The 20,335-nt window shown below is 43.4% G+C and overlaps 1 protein-coding gene across 1 annotated transcript; it reads right to left on the bottom strand.

The window, feature by feature from the left end:
- Window positions 1–11,599: 11,599 nt before the first annotated feature.
- Window positions 11,600–19,691, bottom strand: BNIP1 (BCL2 interacting protein 1). Its single transcript, XM_019534960.1, has 6 exons — window positions 19,579–19,691; window positions 19,419–19,511; window positions 17,678–17,769; window positions 16,968–17,069; window positions 16,122–16,240; window positions 11,600–14,024 (listed from the first exon to the last, which is right to left on the bottom strand). The coding sequence occupies exons 1-6, from the start codon at window positions 19,660–19,662 to the stop codon at window positions 13,828–13,830; spliced, it is 687 nt and encodes a 228-aa protein (XP_019390505.1). The 5' UTR covers window positions 19,663–19,691; the 3' UTR covers window positions 11,600–13,827.
- Between the last annotated feature and the right edge of the window lie 644 nt (window positions 19,692–20,335).

Raw genomic sequence — 20,335 nt, 5'->3', positions numbered from 1 at the left:
ACCGAACCCGCAATATCTCCGAGGTATGCCTGTAAGTATCCTCATGCCTTCTCCCTGCCATCCTCACACTTAAAAGGGCCATGTAAATACCCAATTCAAATCCCTCCATACAGTTTTCCTGTGCCACGATACCTACAAAAACCTGATGAGTCTTATGCTGCTGATGTGCCAAGACCCCAGCTCATCGCACCCTTATGCATCCCCCTCTGTCTGTAGCCATATGCTCTCTCCTGCTATCTTATACTTAGATTGCAAGGTCTTTAGTACAGGACCACTTACTTGCTCAGTGTTTGCACAGTACCTGGCCCATTGCAGTCCCAGCACAATACTAAGAATAACTATCCGTCAGAAGGTAGACTGAGAGTGGAGGCTTGCACACGGCTACCACAGACGACCTGCGGTGAGTCTCTCTAATGCTCCATTTCAGTTTCCCCATTTATTCTGCTTCCATTTTCATTGCCTTCATAGAGTAAAGCCCATGATGCCAATTGTCAACAACACTCTGTGGGGGATGAGCAGAAGGCAGCTGGAGTGGGCTGTAGCAGATCTAAACTGTGTGTGGGGCTCACATGAAATATAAAGCAGCTCCATTTACGCAGAGGAACTTTTCTTCCCTCGAGTCATGGGCAGGGTGTCTTAGATTCAGATGTTTCAATGAACAACAAACATCTGGTTATTGTTACAGCAGCACTAAACCAGATCTGAAGCACTGAGATGGAGGTTTGTAGACCAACATAGAAGGATATTTTATATCTGCTGGAATTACTCTACAGAAGCAAAACATGATTTACAAGATAAATAGTCATTGGACTGAAAGTACTCCACATTTTTTTCCTTATTGTTTTAGCTACTAGTTTTTTAGTTAGTGGCTTCTCCTTTACATCTCAGCATCATCTTCTTTGTGATGCTGCAGTGGAAATGATGTATTAGGGTGTTCTTAAAGCTTTCTGAAAGGGAGATGTTCTGGGAGAGAAGAAACCCTATTTAAATCTACAAACTCAAATTCTGTGCTGACTTACATGCCCAAGCATAGCAAAGCCAGTGAACTAGTGCATTACCCTCATGTGGGAGTATAAATTCCACATCCTTAACTTTAAATATGTCCACAGAGTTTAGTACATCACGCATGTATTCAAAGCCAAGCACATATATATCCCTGCAGAGGATCAGGACATAAATTAGCAGAGAATTTTATCAAAACATGTGGTATCTTTTATTAGACCAACTAAATAGTTGGAAAAAATTGTTCTTTGCAAGCTTTCAGGGACAAACACCCTTCTTCATGCCTGGATGAGATAGAAGACAATATGCAAAATGCAGGTCTGTGAAAATGCACATGCATAGCAGTAAGGATCAGAGGTCAGAGACAGTAGGTATGAGACAGGTAGGTGGAGGGGGGGCAGGGAATGGGGAATGGTGCCCTTGTGATACAGTGTAATTGGTAAAATGTAGAGAGGTTACCTGGGGTTATCAGACAGCAGTCAGGTTATAATGTGCCGTAACTGCAATATCTATATTTAGTCCATGATTTTTTGTATCCAGTAGATTGATGAAGTGAAGTTTGTAGGCCATGGGCTTCACTTCATCAATGTACTGGATACAAAAAATCATGGACTAAATATAGGCAGACAAGGTTCTTTGGGTGAATCTGACATCTTTTATTAGACCAATTTAAATAGTTGGGGGAAAAAATTGGCAAGCTTGCAGGTTTAAAAACCCTTTGTCAGGCTGAGGAAGTCTCTGGAGTTGGTGTGTGCTCTTCCCAGATGGAATAAATGATATCAGATTCACCCAAAGAACCCTGTCTGCCTTTGTCCTTAGACCAACATGGCTACAACTTACACCCCTGGATTCAGCATGTGCATTTTATCTCTAGATATATGAAACAAATTTAGTGCATTAGAGAACAGGGGTCAGAAAGAAATTCTCCCCTTGGCCAATCCAAACTACACAGTGTCACAGGTTCATGACAAGGTCTTTTCACCTTCCTTACAGGCATGAGATATTAGTCAACATCAAAGATAGGGCATTAGGCTAGATGGACCAAGAGTTCGATTCAAGAGTGACTTCTCTTACAGAGAGCCTTGCCTTGATAAAAGCAGCTGGATGCCACAGAGACAGTGAACTTTATAAAAAAAAATACCTACAGCAGTAGAATGAAAGGGTGTTCCCCCTCCACAAGGTGATTTTGTGATGCCTATGAAAAGGTAACAATCCGAATAGAAAACCATAAAAATGAATAGATGACTAAACTAAAGACAAAGGGAAATCCATCCACAGCCATCTCTTCTTTGTGAGCATGCTAGCAAGGTTACACAATTATTCTTTGCAGTGTGCTTTGTTTCCAAATCTCCATCCCCTCTTCCAGTTTAGGATGGATGTGAACTAAAGGACTTGTGGATACAGAAAGACCAGACCTTTGGGAGGGTCAGGTTAGAAAGTGTGGCTGTATGTGATATTTACCCATCGTGCTGTTGAAAAGAAGAAAGTGAAAAGCTTTCATGTTGTTCTATATATATGTGGTTCTATCTATAGGGCCTGGTGTGTACTGATCCCTGCAGAGACGTTCTCCCTGCCTGCCCTTTGGGCGCTTATCGCAGGAACAGAGGGACACATGCAGCATTATCGCCAAGCAAGGCTCAGAACAGCCGAGTGGCATTTTCCTTTCATGCAGAAACTGACACCAAATACAGGGCAGAAGGATTCAGAGCCCTACAACACAGCCTGCGACCCTGGCTGGCCGAGCCTAAAAGCCAGAGATAAGCGGGCTATGCACGTTGGTTCTAATGTTGCAGCAGAAGAGAAAGGTCGCGAGTGATAATATCTGATCAGCCTCATGCTATGTGTTTAAAAATAAAGGCAGCCCTTGTGGAAGTCAATTGCAAGAGCTCTACTCACGCAGAAAATCCATGCTTCCAGGGAGAGAGATCCTTCAACTACCTTCATTTTTCAGGACACATCTCGCAAAACGGTATTGAACAACCCTAGGCCAAATGACATATGCTGCACTTTGCCATCTCCCACTGATCCTTGTAAAAGTTAGAGATACGTGGTCACTACTGTTTTACAATTTGTATTGTATTAATGGCCACCTGGACTGCATTTACATTTTACATCCATCTGAGCTTTTGAAGCTCAGGCTTAGATTTCTGAGAAGAGAAGTGCATAGCTTTACAAACCAAAATATCATAGATATGATCTCCAAAGCAGGACTTCTTACTTGATGTACAGGAGTTGACAATCGCTAGAGCTTCAACAGAATGAAAGATAACAGGTGAACAGATGAAATATTGGTCTTTTTCAATAGGACAACTCCTCCCTTCTCCTATCACCTCAGGCAAGGTGAGCTCTCTCCTTTCACCCCATCCTGGGTTAGTCAGTAAAACTGCATGGCATTTGTAATGCGTAAAGGCCCCAGTTTGGATAAAGTGACATTGTGCTAGTCACTGTAGTAATATATAGGACCTGATTGTGCCACTTTCACTCTGGTTGAGTAAATGAAGTAAATGAGAATAGTCATGGAGCAGAAGTGCTACAGCAAAAAGGTTTTGTTCAAAATTCACAAGTCAGGCACCTCAAAAGAGTAAAAAAAAAGGGTTTATATATATATATTACTTGCATATATTACATGCACACACATACACAGCCTCTTCATATTTGATTTCTGGTTTGAAAGCTATTATGGTCCACATTTTCAATTTTTGCATGCAATCATGAAGGCAAGAAATGTGCCTTCCTGTTACAGAAGTTGTGATACTCATGTAAATCACATGATGCCCAGAGCTGGGGGTTTAGACCAGATGTTGCTGGAGCTGGCAAGGCCAGCAAGAACAAGGCTTTTTTTGCACTTATGAACTTACAGTCTGAGTGCCCAGTTCCTCCTTGTCCTGTACTATGTACCAGAAGGTATAAAAATGCTTCCAAACCACACTGGTAGCATTTTCCAATAATTCTGCACAGGTGCAAATAATTGCAGGTGATGCAGGACCACAGCGAATCATGCCCTGTTAATCAGCTTTTCTCTGTAGCCTTCTGCTCTTGGGAGCTTTGTCTAAGGCCGGAGCAAGGATCTGGCCATTCATTTTAGTTAACAGTCAAACTGCAAAGCCTAGTTTCCATACTGGACAAGAAATATCACTTCTGTATTAGAAATTCTGTACTCACTCCATTTCTAGTCATGTTTGTATCCTCTGCTTTTCTAGGCTCTGGTTTAGTCGACCCAAAAGCAGATGAAGGCTCTGAAAGGAATATCAGAAACTCAGTGTCCAAAGATGATCCAAACAGACCACGCTCTGCTTTGCTAATTATTCTACAAGAACTAGAAACATCTACAGATTTCCATCCATCAGTCCTTTGCACGACCTCCACTGCAGCAGTTCTTAGAGTGATTTTAAAACCTCAGCCTAAAGATAACAGATTCAGCATATCTTCTTGTAAACAAATTGAGGCTATACAGGAAACTAGTTATTTGCCTGTAGAATACTTCGCCATCATTCCCATTATTTCTCAGCATGGTTCTTCTCCTTCTCCCCTCATTATTGCTTCCTAGTAATTGCTCAGTACTGGATAATTCACCATTATTTGCAAGCCTTTTGAAATGACCAAGTAACCAGAATGTCCTGTACCCCTGACAAATGCATGGACTGCATTTATTAAATTTGATGTCCATCTGAACTTTTGGAACTCAGGTTTAGATTCCCGAGAAGAGAATCACATAACTTTATAGACAAACTATCATGGAAATGATTTCCAAACAGCAAGATCTCTTCTTTGATACACAGGAGCTGACAATAGATAGAGCTTCAGCTGGAAGACAGGTGACAGGTCAGACAAATTATCAGCCTGTATCAATAGGATGACCCTTCCCTGCTCCTATCACCTTAAGCATGGCAAGCTATATCGTTCCACCCCATCCTGGGTTAGTCAGTAAAATACATGATGTTGTTTCTGTGACCTAGTTGGATTATTTGTGTGGCTAATTAACCTGGTGTGGATTTAAAATGCACCAAATTTGCTTTTAGGCAGCATTTGTGCTAAAATTTTAAATTTTCACAAATACGAGTGCTATCAAGCTTTGAGTGATGACTTGTTCACAGAAAATGAATATACTCTATCAATGACACAATGTGTTTTCTAATCCAAATAAATATTTGCAAACATTTTCCCATTATTTGTTTTGCTGTATTAACCTGTTTCTGTGCAGACTGAAAGAGTCCATAGCGTTAGTGTGCTGGAGCCACTGAGGGCTAACTTTGCAGTGACTGATCCCATTATTTCTTGAGTAAACATGTCTCAATGTTTACAAAACTGAAAAATATTTAACAGTAATGTGAGCCACACAGTCAAAGGAAAGAGCTAAATATTGCATTAAGGCTCCTACAATATTTATAAAGTATTTTCCCCTTCTTACAGCTAGATATATGTCTTCAGGACTGTAAAAAAACAAAAACAAAAAAACCCACTCCATAGCACAAATTCGCTCCAAATGTACCCAGTATACAATACAGCCCTACAAGAAAGTTCAAATGAACAATTAAAAGACTCAATTTTTTCAAATAAGCCCGAAGTGCTTCAAATTAATGTAAGAATTACACCTTAAATGTTCATTTAGGTCATGTAAAAAGAATCAGATGGAAAATAAATCTAATGGATAGCAGCTGCATGTATGGTATTTGCACCCAGGCCACAACTGATCTTTTTGCATATTTGAGCTCTTCCACTGACTTTCTGCAAGCTGGACTCTACTCTTGTATCAATAGATCAGATTCCAGATATGAAAAAGATACACACACCCAGAATCATCATCTGGTGTTTATATAGTGTTTTCACATACTGATCTCAAAGGGCTTTACCAAGTGTGCATCATCATTCCCCATAGAGATGGGAACAGAAACAGGCACAGATAAGTTTGGTGACTTGTCCAAGGCCATCCAGCACAGCAGGAGTGTCACCAACAGAAAGTTTCCTAAAACCCAGCCCATTGTCCTAGTGACTGGCCTGCGCAGCTTCCCCAAAGCTATAATCTTACTACATCCCATATTATTAAATTAGAAGAAAGAAGAACTAAGTCCGAAAATAATTTCTAGTCTTAAAATGCACGAGGGACAGACGCATGCTTATGAAATCATATTGATCTGTTGAACAATGCATACTGACACCTGGTGCCATAGCCCCGAGTTGCTTCTCAGCAGCAAGAGAACATTAGGACTCTGAATCCTCCTTTGCCAAAAAAAGGAGTTCAAAATAAAATGCCCAGAACTTAATCAAGCCCAGGGTCACATGACACAGAGGGACCAGTTACAGGGGTGCGGACCCTTCAATAAGATCTCCTTGATGCAGGCAGGAATTTAAGCTTGAAGAAGAAGAAGAAACAAAATGTCTCAGAAAACCAAGTTGCAGAACAGTTAAAATAGCAGCTTCACAAAGACCTATTCCAAACATTTCTCACGTTGAGCAATAGGCTGATCGGGTGACTCGCAAGCCTATTTTTTCACTGTAATCACTGTGGTAGATTCACTCCCATGACATTTTTGCAAAGTTAATTGTGGACTCTGTTGATCCTAACCAACAGCCTTGGATCGGAGCCGGAAGCATAAAGGGCAGGTCATGCAATGCCAGAGCTACACAGCAGCACAGCTCATTCCACTCCGCAGGTAAGCTGCAACCCTATTCACCAGAGGGGACTCTAAATATTATCTTACACATACAGGAAACAGGCCATCATATACAGAACTGGCCCACATGGGCAAACCCTGAGCAGAAACAAAATCTAAGGTCATGCCCTGAGGACTGATTGTCAGCGCAAGGGCTGAGGCTTTGCATGTGTGTGTGTCAGCAGCTCTATGTGTCTGCATATGTCAGAGGTAGAAAATCAAGAGAAATCCAGAGAGGTGGTCATGTGTGTTGCTGGAGAAGAAGCAGAAACAAAACTGCTTGGGGCACAGGGCTCATTGGAAAGGCCTTCACGGAATCGAGGAAACTGCCTGCTGCTATGTTTCCCTATTGTTTTTAGGGTGGCAAGTCTTTGAATACTTTCCGTAGAAACAAAAATGACTGTACCAAAAGTACCTGATTCCTAAAGTCAGGGTCTCCCAATGAAAGGCCTCAAACATTAGTTAATTGCTAGGCCTTAAAACACAAATGCATGCACTTTTCCTCCACTGAGATTCAGCAGCAGCCAAGAGGACCACAGTAAAAGGTGAAAGATTTTTGCGATGTGAAGAGAAACCAGGGCACGTTTGTTCATATTGTGAACACTGTCTTGTGTAACAAACCAGACAAGAAAATGTTAACCCAATATGCTCACAGTGGAGCAAACCTACAGTCCTATTAGAAACAGCTTGGAGAGAGTTATTTTTCCTATGAAGCCTCCTATTTATCTACTGCTTCTTTAGAATGGTGAAAAGTTTAATTGATCTTGCAAGATCTGAGGCTGAGGAGTCTTCATATTTACGCACCCCCAACTGCCTGTATTGTAACTGCCACTTTGGGTTTGCTCACTGTACCTACATAGCTATGAATATACGAAACTTGAGTTGCCCACAAAAGCTACAATCTTGGTAAAAGCTCAGCTAAAAAATGTTAACAGATGCACACATTTTTACAGACATCTAGAATTTTCAAAGCCTATTAAAATATTTGCCTAATTTATTCCTGTTTTGGGGATCACAGCAACAAAAAATGAAGCTGCAGCAGTAGGCTGGCTCAACCTTCCCACTCTCTTGAAAAGGAGCCCTACATATTTGCAGACAAGTGTGTACATGCACCCTGGATATTCTCAGTCTTTATAGATTCCAGCCTGACTTGTCCAGCCCTCTCCCTGCTAGCGTATGTCTCTGGACCACTTGGCATGCGATAGCAGCCGCACACATTTGGTGGGGACATTTTTAGAAACTGCCAAGCTATGAGTTCGCCCTTCTATTTGGCAAATCTAGTTCTGCAGCAAGCATTTCTAAACAGCAAATATGTACACAGATTCATCCCCTGACTTCTTTTAAAATGATTGTCACATTCACTGCTGTTTCCTTAACTTCCAGGCCCAGAATTACCCTGGTATTTCTCTATATCAATCTATTCTAAAACTGAGGTCAGATAGTGCTTCAGATATGGTGCTTTTACAAACCAAATAAATCCTCAGCCTTTCTATATATTGGTTTCTAACTACTTCCTCCAGAATTAAAAGCAGTTGTAGGCATTGTGGGAACATTCATTTTCAAAATACATCCTTTAGCAAAAGCTGTTTGACTGATATACATCCTGGGTATGCAGTTTTCCTTTGGGCACTTCTCTCTTTCCAGCTTTCTCTCAAGCTCCCCAGACACAGCAATTAAGACCTTCATCTTCATATTCCCAGGCAAACTCCTGCACCTGCAAGGAACTCCAATGCAGTCATTTAGGTGCTGCACAGGAATAAGGATCAGCCTAAATATATGAGCTAGTAGGACTTGAAAAGAGCCAGGAAACCACAACACTTGAAACAAAAGCTACGCTGAAACCTCGAGGTATTAGTCTGCTCCATGTAGAGGAAGAGATATAGCGTTCCCTCCAACTATCACTTTAGGAGGAGTGGATCAAGCAGAGCTCTGAATGAAAGTACGATTTTTCGTCAACAAGTGTTTACAAAATGGTGTCTACTTGGCAGTAAACAAGTTCTGAGCATTGCTTTGTTAATGAGAGCGAGCACACAGGTACCTGGAACAATTAGTCTTCTTGAACCTCGGTGCTGTCTTATGTGAAGCGTTTTCAGACTAGACAAAACAAAACACGCATTGAAATCCCATTGATGGCTCCTTTCCCTTTTGTAACCTGCACTCAGGCTTCACGTTATTGCCTTAAAATCCTTACAAGGCAAAGACCTCGATTTCTCTCGCATGTAAAATGCACTGGTCACACTACTGGCACTTTACAAATGAATACTCTGACAGGGAACAGCACTGACTAGCTGTTAAACTCAAAGCTATTCTCCTTCTTCCTGCATAGGTGGGCAGAAGAAAAGAGTTACACGAGGAACTCTGGAGCTGGAGGAAAGAGGATGCCCGGGGGGGGGCTCAGAACTACCTACCAGTTTGCTGCCAGGATCACAGGTGTGGGTTAAACTTCGATCAGGAGCTTTTGATTCCTTTTAGTTTTAAATCAACTGACTTAGTTTCTTTTTAGGAACGTTTCTTTGAAGAAAAATCTATACACTACAACTGTTTTTCCCCCACTGAGTCATGCTAATGGCTTCTAATTGCTGGCTTTGATACCCACCTTGTGGCAGCAGCAGCCTAAATAATTAGCAGGAGTGCTCCTAATCTACTTTCATTACGATTTAGGTATTGCTAACATGCCTATATGCTGTATTGTCTGAGGACAATAAAAGACTTAAGCAGAAAGTAGATGCCTGTATCCAAAACCACACTCCCAAAAATCCCATTTGCTGCCTCACCTAGATGGGGTTTGAATTCTCTAAGCTCCTCACTTTTTCACTGTGTAGTTTCCCCAGGTACCTCATGTTGTGCCTTTGCATGTGCTCAGAACTGCCCCACTTCTTTCAGGCTGAGCAGTTTGGCATCTAGGCTACACCTGAGCCCAATGGGGATATGGAAATTGGGCCTTCTTTCACCCAGCTCCCCTGAGACCAATTCCAATAGATAGTCTTAGCTACCTACTGGTTTGCTGCAGTAGCAGGGCTGGTGCCATTACTCTGGTTGCATATAGTGTTTAGAGCAGCTGAGCAGGAAGCAAGAGACCCACATTCATTTCCATTCAGTGTCTCAGGGCATTCAAACCAACACTTCCCATAAGAGGGTTCTAATCACCTGGCCAAAGACATGGGTTGAATTCCCTTAAGCACAAAAGGAAACCAAACCTGCATCTCCAACTTCCCGGATGAACGTTCAGCCTCCTCAAATACTATGCCAAACGGGAACCTACCATCCCCTCTTCACCCTCACCCTCACTTATGTGAGTGCCTGTCTTCAGGAAAGGGTTTAAATCTATGGGTCCGGAGAGAATGGAATTGTCATCCTGAAGCCCTGGATACGGTACCTATGGATTTAAGGCTCACCTCTCCTCAGCATTTTCTTTTGACCAATTACTGGAAGCAGTACCTGGCTTCAGACAGCTCCCTATTCTCAACTCTTCCTCTGAGCTGTATAGGGAAACTTTTGATGTCTGTCTCCAGGTTCTGGTTTCCACTCCAGAGGTCAGGTACCTGTAAGTTAAGCACTGAAGTACCTGACACTGAGGTCCCAGTGTCCTTTATTGGAGCTGGCCCTAGGTGCTATATACAGTGCATGATTCACTCATACTGCATGTTGCCAAAATGAGTCACTGCACACCTCACTTAACCTGAGTGTCAGTAATCTAGTTATAGCTTTTTGAAAAGATGTTTGTCAATGGGGAAAGGCCTGCTAAGAAAAAATGCTTACACCAAAGGATCAATACGTATCAGATGTGGGTATCTGAACGATCACCTACATTGTGAAGATGTGCAATGTACTGATTTCATTGGATGCTTGTGACTGTTGCTACATTCCACTCACCAGCTTAGTGACACCAGGAATATTCAGGTTTATGGTCCATCAATGGTATTTGGCCCTAATTGTTTGCAGAAATAGTTTGGAATCAAGGTATGAAAAAATAGCCTGTTCAGAGAGTTGGGTCAAGGCCTTCATCTCTCAGAAGTATATAGCTGTGGGGTGGCCATTCTGCATTAACAAACCAGTATTTCCTTGCTTCTGGAAACTACAAATACCACAGTACTTCAGACAAGGAAAGCAGCTATGTTCCCTAAAGGAAGGTGAGCAGAGAACAAACATCATGGACAGGCTTTATAAGTCAGCTCTATTTTCCCCTCTAGGTTTTTTTTTTTTTAATGTGTATTTTTGGAAGCTAAAATCTCAATGGCAAATAAAAAGACAAGACAGAACAGGAAAAGGAGCCTACAGCAATGAATTCTTAATATATTGCTACATTTTCAACCTTATTCAGAATGCATGTCCCATTTAAACACCTTAATACACAAAATGTTGATGTCCACAGTGCCTTGTGGAAGCTATTTCTTTTGTAAGGCACATATATACTCTCAATTGCAAGGGTGAAGTAAAGATAAACCTGCTGAAACTTCCTGCAGGGTCAACTGCACTCCATTATTACAGCACAGATCTCCTGTCTGCTCAGCATTCCAGTATCTCATAGATTAGCCGAGAACTATTTTTATCCAGGCCTGGTTTTAGAGAGGAAACATTGAATCAGCTGCACTGTTTGACCACCTGCAGGCACTGTGCTTCCAAAAGCCAAGATCATTTCCCCCAAGGCAAGCTGAATCAATAAAACAAAACTGCTACACAGCCAGCTTCGAAACATAATAGTCTGGGAGGGAGAATTTTGTTGAATACTCTGAATATGTATAGAATGATATTCTACTAATAATTCCAGGGCTGTTCAGAATATCATTTTATATTAAACAGGACTTTTCAGACTACTCATTTAATTATGGTGTAGTATACACATTTTATGTTTCTACATACTAAACAGAATAGCTCATGTTCCTTTGCTGCCAATGCAAATTCAATCTGCAACAAGCAGCCATCTCATAAAACAAATACAGGCAGCCTAATAGGACTTCTAAATATTTATTAGAAAGCCAAATGATGAAGGTATAAAATAAATGCGTATAATTATGGCATTTCCAGCTTTATTCAGCAACACAACATTTATGCTATACAGTTTATCCCAAACTTGGGACTCTCCCACAATGCAGAAATATACAATTAGGAAGATTCAAGTCAAACAGCACAGTGAGGGACAGTAGGAAGAACCCTGTGATAGATGAGCACTTTATATATATAAATTCCTAGATTAGCTAGGGCAAGGATCTGTTGGAGAAGCCTCTGAAACTGGTTACATATTCATACTCCACTGCCCTCTACTGGATGTACCAAGTATGACAACAGGCCTGAGAAGTTTCCTTCCCACCACAGGAAGAAATAGCCCTGCTTCTTCAACTCTCCCTACAAAACCTTGTAGCGTGTGAGTAATCACCTACTCACCCCTGCTGCTATGGTATGCATAGTCCTGGATTATTACCAAATCGTATGGTCCAAACTCACCTTTGACTAAAGCTGACAAAAAAAAAGAGAAGTGATGCCAGCTGGTCAGATCTCGTAAAGGAACTCTGCAGACAAGGAGTTCTTTCCACAGGAAATGCTGTTACCCTCATAAGGTCTTCCACGTGGAACCTAAACTTCAAAGGGCCCTCATCCTGGATTTAGTCCCAAACTTGATTTCCATTAAAATATTGTACTGGAATGGGAAGCACGACCTGCATTCTATTCAGGGTTGCCTTTTTTATCTCGACTTGTAAACTGCTAAACCTATCACCCAAGCAAGCTCTCCTGATGGCAGCAAAGCAGCAGTTAAACATTTCCAAAATGTGGCCGATATCAGTTGCTGATGCTCTGCATCCTTCTTTTGCTACTGCACAATGCCAAATGTATTGCTATCAATGGATGCACTATTAAGCAAATGGACACATTCATTTCTGCTAATCAAGAGAGGCAAACTCTGGAAATAAGAATCACTTTCAAGTGTACAAGCTGGCCCATAGCAGGGAAACTAAGAAAAAGGGAAGGGAAAACTAAGAAACTAAAGATTCCCATAAAGAAGGGAAACTAAGAAACTAAAGATTTTTTGACGTGCCTTGCCTTTGTGATTTTCATAAAGCTGTGCCTATAAATAAGAGACACATTGGACGCATTTGTGCTTTTGATCAATGCAGAATTTAAAAAAAACAAAACAAAACCTGAGAGATGATGTCAATCTAAGTTCTGCTCCAGGTCACCTTTAGGGTTCTTGATGAAAGATGCATTATTTTTGCTTTGATTTCTCTCTTTTGGTAGCATCTACTGAAATCCTGTTTTATGACTTTATAGTGTGCCTTAGGGATTCCTAACACAATCCCTATATTGTTTACAGTAACAGCATGCAATTATCCAGCAGTGGAAAAACTTGATCATCCTTAAGCTGTGCTCAAAGCAACGGGCTTTTTTACTCTGATATTAACTGGAGACCTCCAAGCAGACACCTGAAATAGAGCCATGGAGCACATCTGAACTATGTTCTCAGAGAGAACTTTGGCCTGAAGGCATCACAACATGTACCCTGTATTACAAGACAATATGCAAGTTACAGCTCACCACAGGAAATGGCAGCATGAGTTTCTGTCATCTCATTCCACCCCAGAAGGAGCCACTTTTATAAGACAACGAGATTCACCATTAAAATGGGTGTAAGATCTCATGTGTATAATACAGTCTCCTTTAATCCACATGTATTTCCTTCTTTAAAATAAGACTTGATTTATGTGGACAAAATAATTAGTTTAATAAAGGAATGTATCTTAGCTTGGGGTTTTTATTTCCTCTGGATTTGTTCTCTCTCTCTCTCACCCTTCTGCAGCTTAATTCTTGGCACCTTTCATGCCACTGGCAGGGCTACCAATGGTCCAATCCTTAAGGTAAAAGCAGATTTCATACTGAGATGAGAGAGGGTGAGGACTAAGACTGATGCTTTCTCATGAAAGTTCACCAAGTGCCTCTTGGGCTCCCAAACTAAGCAGGCAGAAGGATGTTTCTTCTCTCCACACCTCACTCTTACTGTTCCTCCCCAAGCTCATTTGAAAGCAAAATCCTGCGTCTTCCTGGTCAGGTCACATATTTCTAGTCCTGTCTGTTTCAACCCTCTTTCAACCAGATTAGTGCCAGGTGCCCAGTACAACGAACCTCCTCATTACCCTCTCTCCTGATCTTTCATGTTACATGGCGGTTCTTAAGTTTTGGCACTTTACAAAAATGGAAAGAGTCTCTTTTTCAGGATGTACAGCACTGTGGCCAGAAATAAGGCAAGGGCGAGGAAAATGAGCAGTTTGTCCGTCAGTTCCCTTCGGTTGTACTTGGTAATGAGCTTTCTCCCCAGCTGTATTGTCCCAGACATTGACTTAAACTCTTCATTAGCATCCAGAATGGTTCGTGAAGAATTGGCTGAAATGAGAAGGTATAAAGTTTTAGGTGACTGTGCTTCAAAACAATGGACAAAGGAAACATGCCTGCAGTATCTGGCCCTGCTGGGTCTGTCAGACTGATGAGTAACAGCAGTGCAGATCATGTTCCTATGAGCAGCTTTTACCACACTGGAGTCCTGATGTGTTTCAGAAAAGACTTTGAAGCAAAATAAACAGAGAGATACATGGAGTAGAGATCTGATAACAGGACAAGGGACCTGTTGTTTTAGGTTACTGAATTAAATTTAGTTTGGGTCAGTTATGAATAGAGGTTGTTGCCACATGAGACCCCTCTGGAGGCCAATGTGAAATGAATTGGGTGGTTTTAGGCCCATAGATAGACACCACCACCATGGACACTGATACTACCTGTTTCAGTGTATGCCTGCATCTAGCCACAGCCATGAAAATTAAGTAACTATCTTGCATGAGGAGTGTTCCTTTGGGGCCAGGTAACAAATCAGTAGAAGTCAGGTGGAATGACACTGAGTCATGAAGCAGTCAAGAGTCCGAATGTTTCCTTAACTATTCACTTCCAAACATCTTAACATTTGATTGTTTTCTAGACACAAACAATTAATTTACCATATTTTGGGGGGAGGAAGGATGGCTGATATTGAATAAAGTTTTTTGGGGGAATATGCCCCAAACATACTTGGACTGCTAGAGTTTTTCAGTTTCCTAGTTTTGCAAATCAGTAATTCTTCCTTCAAATTACTGATTGAAAGCAGAAGCCTGATGCTCTATTTTCTTGCTTTATAAAATCCACATCCTGTAACTGAGAAAATGCAGCAGGTCAATTTGGACAGAGCTGAATGATTAAAGAAAGGTCAAACTTCAAACACTGTTTGCCAACAGAAGCAAGTAAATATGATAAATACAACCGCCATGCATCAATGTTACTGCAAACCCTGATGCTCCATTCTAACAGATAGGTCTTTGACCTAAAAAGAAAAAAAGATGATAACTGATGATGTTTCCCATGATTGGTGATGAGCCATAGCTTCCTTGCTGCACAATCACATATCCACTGCATCTCCATTACTTTGAGAGAATTAGAATTTGAACTACAGACTCAAAATCCACAGCTGTGTCCTCAAAGCAGATGACCTCTGATAGCTCTTCCCATGACAAACTGTAAATGCCGTTCACCCGGAAACCAAGTAGCAGAGTGACTGCCAAACTGTCTCTCTTAATGGGAAAAGAAACATGCTGCTTCTGCGGGAAAAAAACTGTGTGCAGCCATCATCCACAAATGGGGTTAGAAAGTTGTATTATTTATTCTGTACTGTTCTCTCCCTCTCCTGCCCCTAGCCAAGTTGGCACACAGCCGACTTCTAAATGGTTCATGAATCACCAGTCCTGACAGCCCACTTCATTTGCAGCCTTAGAATCAAAAGTGAAAAAAACAGGCTAAATCCAAGCTTCCTAGTCCCAGATGCATCACTGACACAGCCTTGGGTACATATCACTTGAACTCTCTGCGTCTTAGTCAGCTCAGCCGGCAGACCAGGTAAACCAGCATTCTTATTAAGATTACCTCCGTTTGTGTATATGCATATCTAACTATACTCAAGACACGCACCAGATTTTGTTTTCTTTGCTATTAAGCCAAGGATGCTAATAATATAGTGTAAACAATGGCAAACAATCTCCCCTCACCAGGCACACACCAAACTGGCTGCTTTTCCTACCAAGTCTGCTGTAGAGTTCCAAGGATCTCATCACCTGTTAAAGACTTCTCCATGGACTGAAAAGGGCCCTCCCTCTTCTTCCTTTTTCTGAACTATAAAATCATTCAAGAACGTATCACCAGTCTGGAACACAACTCCAAGCAACAGGCAGTTGTTATTCCCTGCTTTATGTATAACTCCTCATGCTGGTGAAAGGTAATGATTTACAGCTCTGGAAACTGAAGTCCTCTACTCATCTACAGAGCAAGCTCTCCATAAGCGCAGCAAATTTCCACTATGTGTACACATTGCCAACTTGCATCTCTCTAGGAGAGATGTCCCCAAAGTCCCCACTGAGGAAAACCCAGCAAGATAACAACCAACCAACCAGACTGGATATGTACCTAGAGTATGCATGGTTTCCTCACTCTGCTGGACCTGCTGAGACATCATCCTGCTAATGCCCATCAGACTCTCTGTGATGTTACTTGCACCCTCCGCAAGACTTTCCTTCGTGGTTTTTCTGGAGGAAGATGGAAAAAATAAAATAAATGGGGAGATAAAATGACATGTCTAATGCATCAGACTTCAGGCTGCAACAAGCACCTTAGGGCTAGAATATAGCACCAACCATTACTGGCAGATGTACAAAGGACATGAACAGAATCTCTTAATGAAAGATATTAGCTTACTCATGCTAACCCTTAAAGTCACCCAATTTTAAAGCTGTAGCATTTTACGACATTTGCCAGGCAGCAGCCAAAAGAGATGGGACCAAGTGACATTAATTGTTCACCCACTGCCATATAATCTCATGACACAGCAACCACTTTATAACACTGTATATCTAGTTTGATGCTGCTCATTCACTAAGCCAAATGTTTAATTCACAATTTACATAAATTCTGCAGCCAGTTCCTATCAGAAGCTTGTCTGTAACATGTAACTGTCTATGGTAGATTTGATTTGAACCAACATAAAAATAATACCTCGACCTCGAAAGTAGTCTACCCACTCTCATCCCTGATATGCCCAAGGTGAGAAAACATACAGTTTAACTGAGAATTATGAAACAACCACAGCTTAACCTACACAAAAAATGACAAATAAGACATTAACAGAAGGCCCACTTCCAAATGGAACCAAGCAGTTTACAATGTACTAAAAAGAAAATACAACATATTTAAAGTGTACAGAATAGAGATGCTGTTACTCACATTCTCAAACTACTAAAAGGAATGATTTAGTACCTTTGTCTTAAGGGGTCTCCTCCCTGCAACAGCTGATCTTTCTCAGAGTTGTCAATAGCAATTTTGCAGGCTAGATTTGCTTTCCTCCAAGCTGCCTGATTGCTGGAATCACAATACAGTTTGAGAGTGGTGGTGACAGTTTGCAAAATGACAATGATTTTCAAGGGACAGTCAGGTAGCCACAAAGCAGCAGGAAGGACTGGACACAGATACTGCAGCCCAACCTCCCACTGCATGATTATCAGGGACAATTAACCAGTATGTACGGTTTACAATATGAACTGCTTCTGCCTCTTGCTAAGAGGAGCAATATCCCATTCTATTGGTCATTTCCATCTCCTTAGCATCTTTCTACAGAGCAAGACAAGAGACAGCATCATGCCACACACTGAAACCACCAAACCAAGGATAGAAGTTCTCATAATCCACCCTGGTTTAGACTTTAGACTGTCATTAGAAATAAGTACTCAAAAGCAATTCCGCTTAAGGAAAATATATTTCTTTTCCTCAAGTGGACAACTGGAAGGTTGGGTCATAGGACTGGGAGTCAGAATCTCTATGTCCTTTTCTTGATTCTGTCATTGATTCTGCTGTTACCTAGGACAAATCACTCTGCTTCAAAGACCTCATCTGTAAGATCCAGATATGCATTGGTATAGACTGCATGACTGCTTGAAGAGTGTGTAAATAGCATCCATGACTTCACCTACCTGAGCATTTGTTTTTTATGGTTCTCAACTTCTTGGAGTAAAGCTTGTTTCTCTGATTCTTTATCTTGTTCCCTGGCCATCTGTTCAAGCTCCTTTGACATAAAAGCAAATATATTAAAATGTGAGCATAAGCCATTGTGATACATACAATCAATGCTTTTTCTCACCTAAAGAACACAGCTATGTCAGTAAATTAAAAATTCATGTAATAACAAGGTTAACTACCTCTCTGACAACTAGCGATATCCTTACATTTGGATCTAAGTTATCCTACAACAGCGGTTCTCAACTTTCTCAGACACAAAGTGCCCCCCTCAGTAGACTCAATACATCCCTCAGAAAATGCCAGCTCTTTTTTTTCCCTTGTGTCTTGAGTATGGGAAAATGACAGTATAGAAAAATTATTCTGTTGCAAAGAACTCAGGCAGACCACAGCAGGCAGACCATCAGAATGCTTTTGACATTCTGGGTTCCTATTTTACATCTCTAGATTTATTTTGTGAACTGTACGTAAGTGCCTGCCCACCTAACAGCACCAGTATTGTGTAGCTCTGCACAGCACCCTTCACAGGCTCTTGTTGCAGGGAGTCACTCCACTGCCTCCAAACAAGTGATTGTGCAAAGTCGTCAAGTAGCAGGACAACGTTCAATTCCTTCTCGCCTAAACCGGAAGACACAGGATGGAACCAGACAAAGCCATCTATCTGGCCCTTCCACTGCTCATAAATTAGACCAGGGACAGCAACCTTTTCAGGCTGCAGGATGGACTGACCCAGTTTGGGTCAGGGGCTGCCTGGTGCATGGTGAGGTGGATACTAGGACCCAGTTGTCACCGTTGTTTTTCCTAGTGGCTCCACGGGGAAAGCATTCACAGCATGCTGTGCCTGTGGAAATGCAGGCTATGGATAAAGATAGTCTCCCCAAGCCACTGCAGATGGGGGGAAACAGTGGTGCTGGCAGTCGAGTCCCAGTGCCTCCTTCCCCTGAGCTGAACTGGGTCAGCAGCGGGAGGAGCAGCAGCAGCAGCAGTAGTCCCTTCAATGGAGAATGACCTCTACTACGGCTCAGCGATCAGTCTTGAGGTGACTTGAGTCCAATCCTTGAGCCACACATCCACCTGCAGAAGTTGCAAGTCTTCCCATGGGGGAGTAGCTGCAAGTTGAAACTCCTCTCCTCCTTCCTCAGCAGTCTTCTCTGCTCCCAGGGTGAGGGCTGCTGCTCAGCGGGCTGCAGTGCCAATGGCGTCAGCCTCTGTTGCGTTGTGATCTGCCTTCAACATGGCCTTGTCGTGCAGCCATGAGGAAGTTGGGAGCAGGGTCCTCGCTCTGACAGTCCGGAAGGCGGCTGGACCAGGGGCAATTGGGTGCACTTGCACCGTCCCTCGAATGCCTGCTCCACCCCAAATCTAAAATCTAAAACCTGGCTGTGGCGCCAAGGCCGACGATTCACTTACTGGCTTGTTATCATCTCCCTGCTCCCACATGGGTTAACCACCCTCTCTACTTTTTAAAGACTCTTTATCTTCACTCATCAGGCTGTGATTTGTCCTGCCCCTGGTCACCAGGCCCCTATTTCACGGGTGGTTTTGAAGTCCCTCCGATGAAGGGACTCATCTCTGCTTCCACCTGGACGGGCCAAGGCGGCCCCAGGGTCCCCCGAGGGGCGAGGCCTCTCGCTCCTTTGAACGGAAGGGAAACATGTGGTTGTATTAGCTGCGAGAAGGCCCCGGCCCCGGCCTCACCTGGAGGCGGCGCCGCAGGAGCTGGAACTTGTCCTTGACGCGGCCGTTGAGCTCGGCCAGCAGCGGCAGGGGCCCGGCACAGTCGCGGATGTCCTGCAAGACAGCACAGAGTCGGCCCGGCCCGGCCCCGCGCAGCCCCCACGCCCGGCCCCGGCGCTACCTGCACGGCCGCCTTGATCTCCAGGTCGAAGCGGACAATCTCCTGGTGACAGACCCGCACAGGCACGTCCGCGGCCGCCGCCATGTTGGCTCACTACGGAAGCCGGGAAGGGCCGCGCGAGACACGTCCGCACCGCGCCTCGCCTCGCGCGCCCCCTGGAGGCCGGAGCCTCCTGCTGCCTGTGCCCGCCTCAGGACTGGAACCACCCGCGATGCGGGGCGGGTGTGTGGCATCGTGCTGGGCTGCGAGACAGGAGGCGGGGACGAGGGGAGAGGACAGGTCCCGGCCGAGCAGCCCCCCAGGGCAGGGCTCGTGCCCGTCTGCTGTGCTCCGCTCTGGTCCAGCGACAAAGCAAGAATCATCCCCCCCGGGCTTCAGACGTCACCAGCGCGATCGCGCCAGCACGTGGGTTTAGGACGGTTTGTTACAGTCTACCTGGAAAGAAACAGCCCGTGGAATGAAAAAAATAAGACGCGTTTAACACTCACTCGTGCCCAGAAGGAAGGGGCGATTGGAGCACGCGCACGCCGAGTGCAAAGAGGCAGTCACCGCTCGCCACCCCGCCGCTGGCACAGCCGGCCACCGCCATTGCTGCCAGCAGCGCCTGCGGGCGCTCACCATACCCCCACCCAGTGCCGGTGGCACCTGCAGGAGCTCCGCCCTTACCGCTGCCAGCACAGCCGTGGCCCCACCGCCGCCGGGAGCACGCACCGGGCATGGACTGGGCTCCTAGGGCTGCAGCCCCAGGCCTGATAGC

Source organism: Crocodylus porosus, unplaced genomic scaffold (assembly GCF_001723895.1).
Source record: "Crocodylus porosus isolate Cpor-Errol unplaced genomic scaffold, CroPor_comp1, whole genome shotgun sequence".
Classification (NCBI taxonomy): domain Eukaryota; kingdom Metazoa; phylum Chordata; order Crocodylia; family Crocodylidae; genus Crocodylus; species Crocodylus porosus.
Note: the sequence above shows the minus strand (reverse complement) of the source record. Positions and strands in the feature narration are given on the sequence as shown.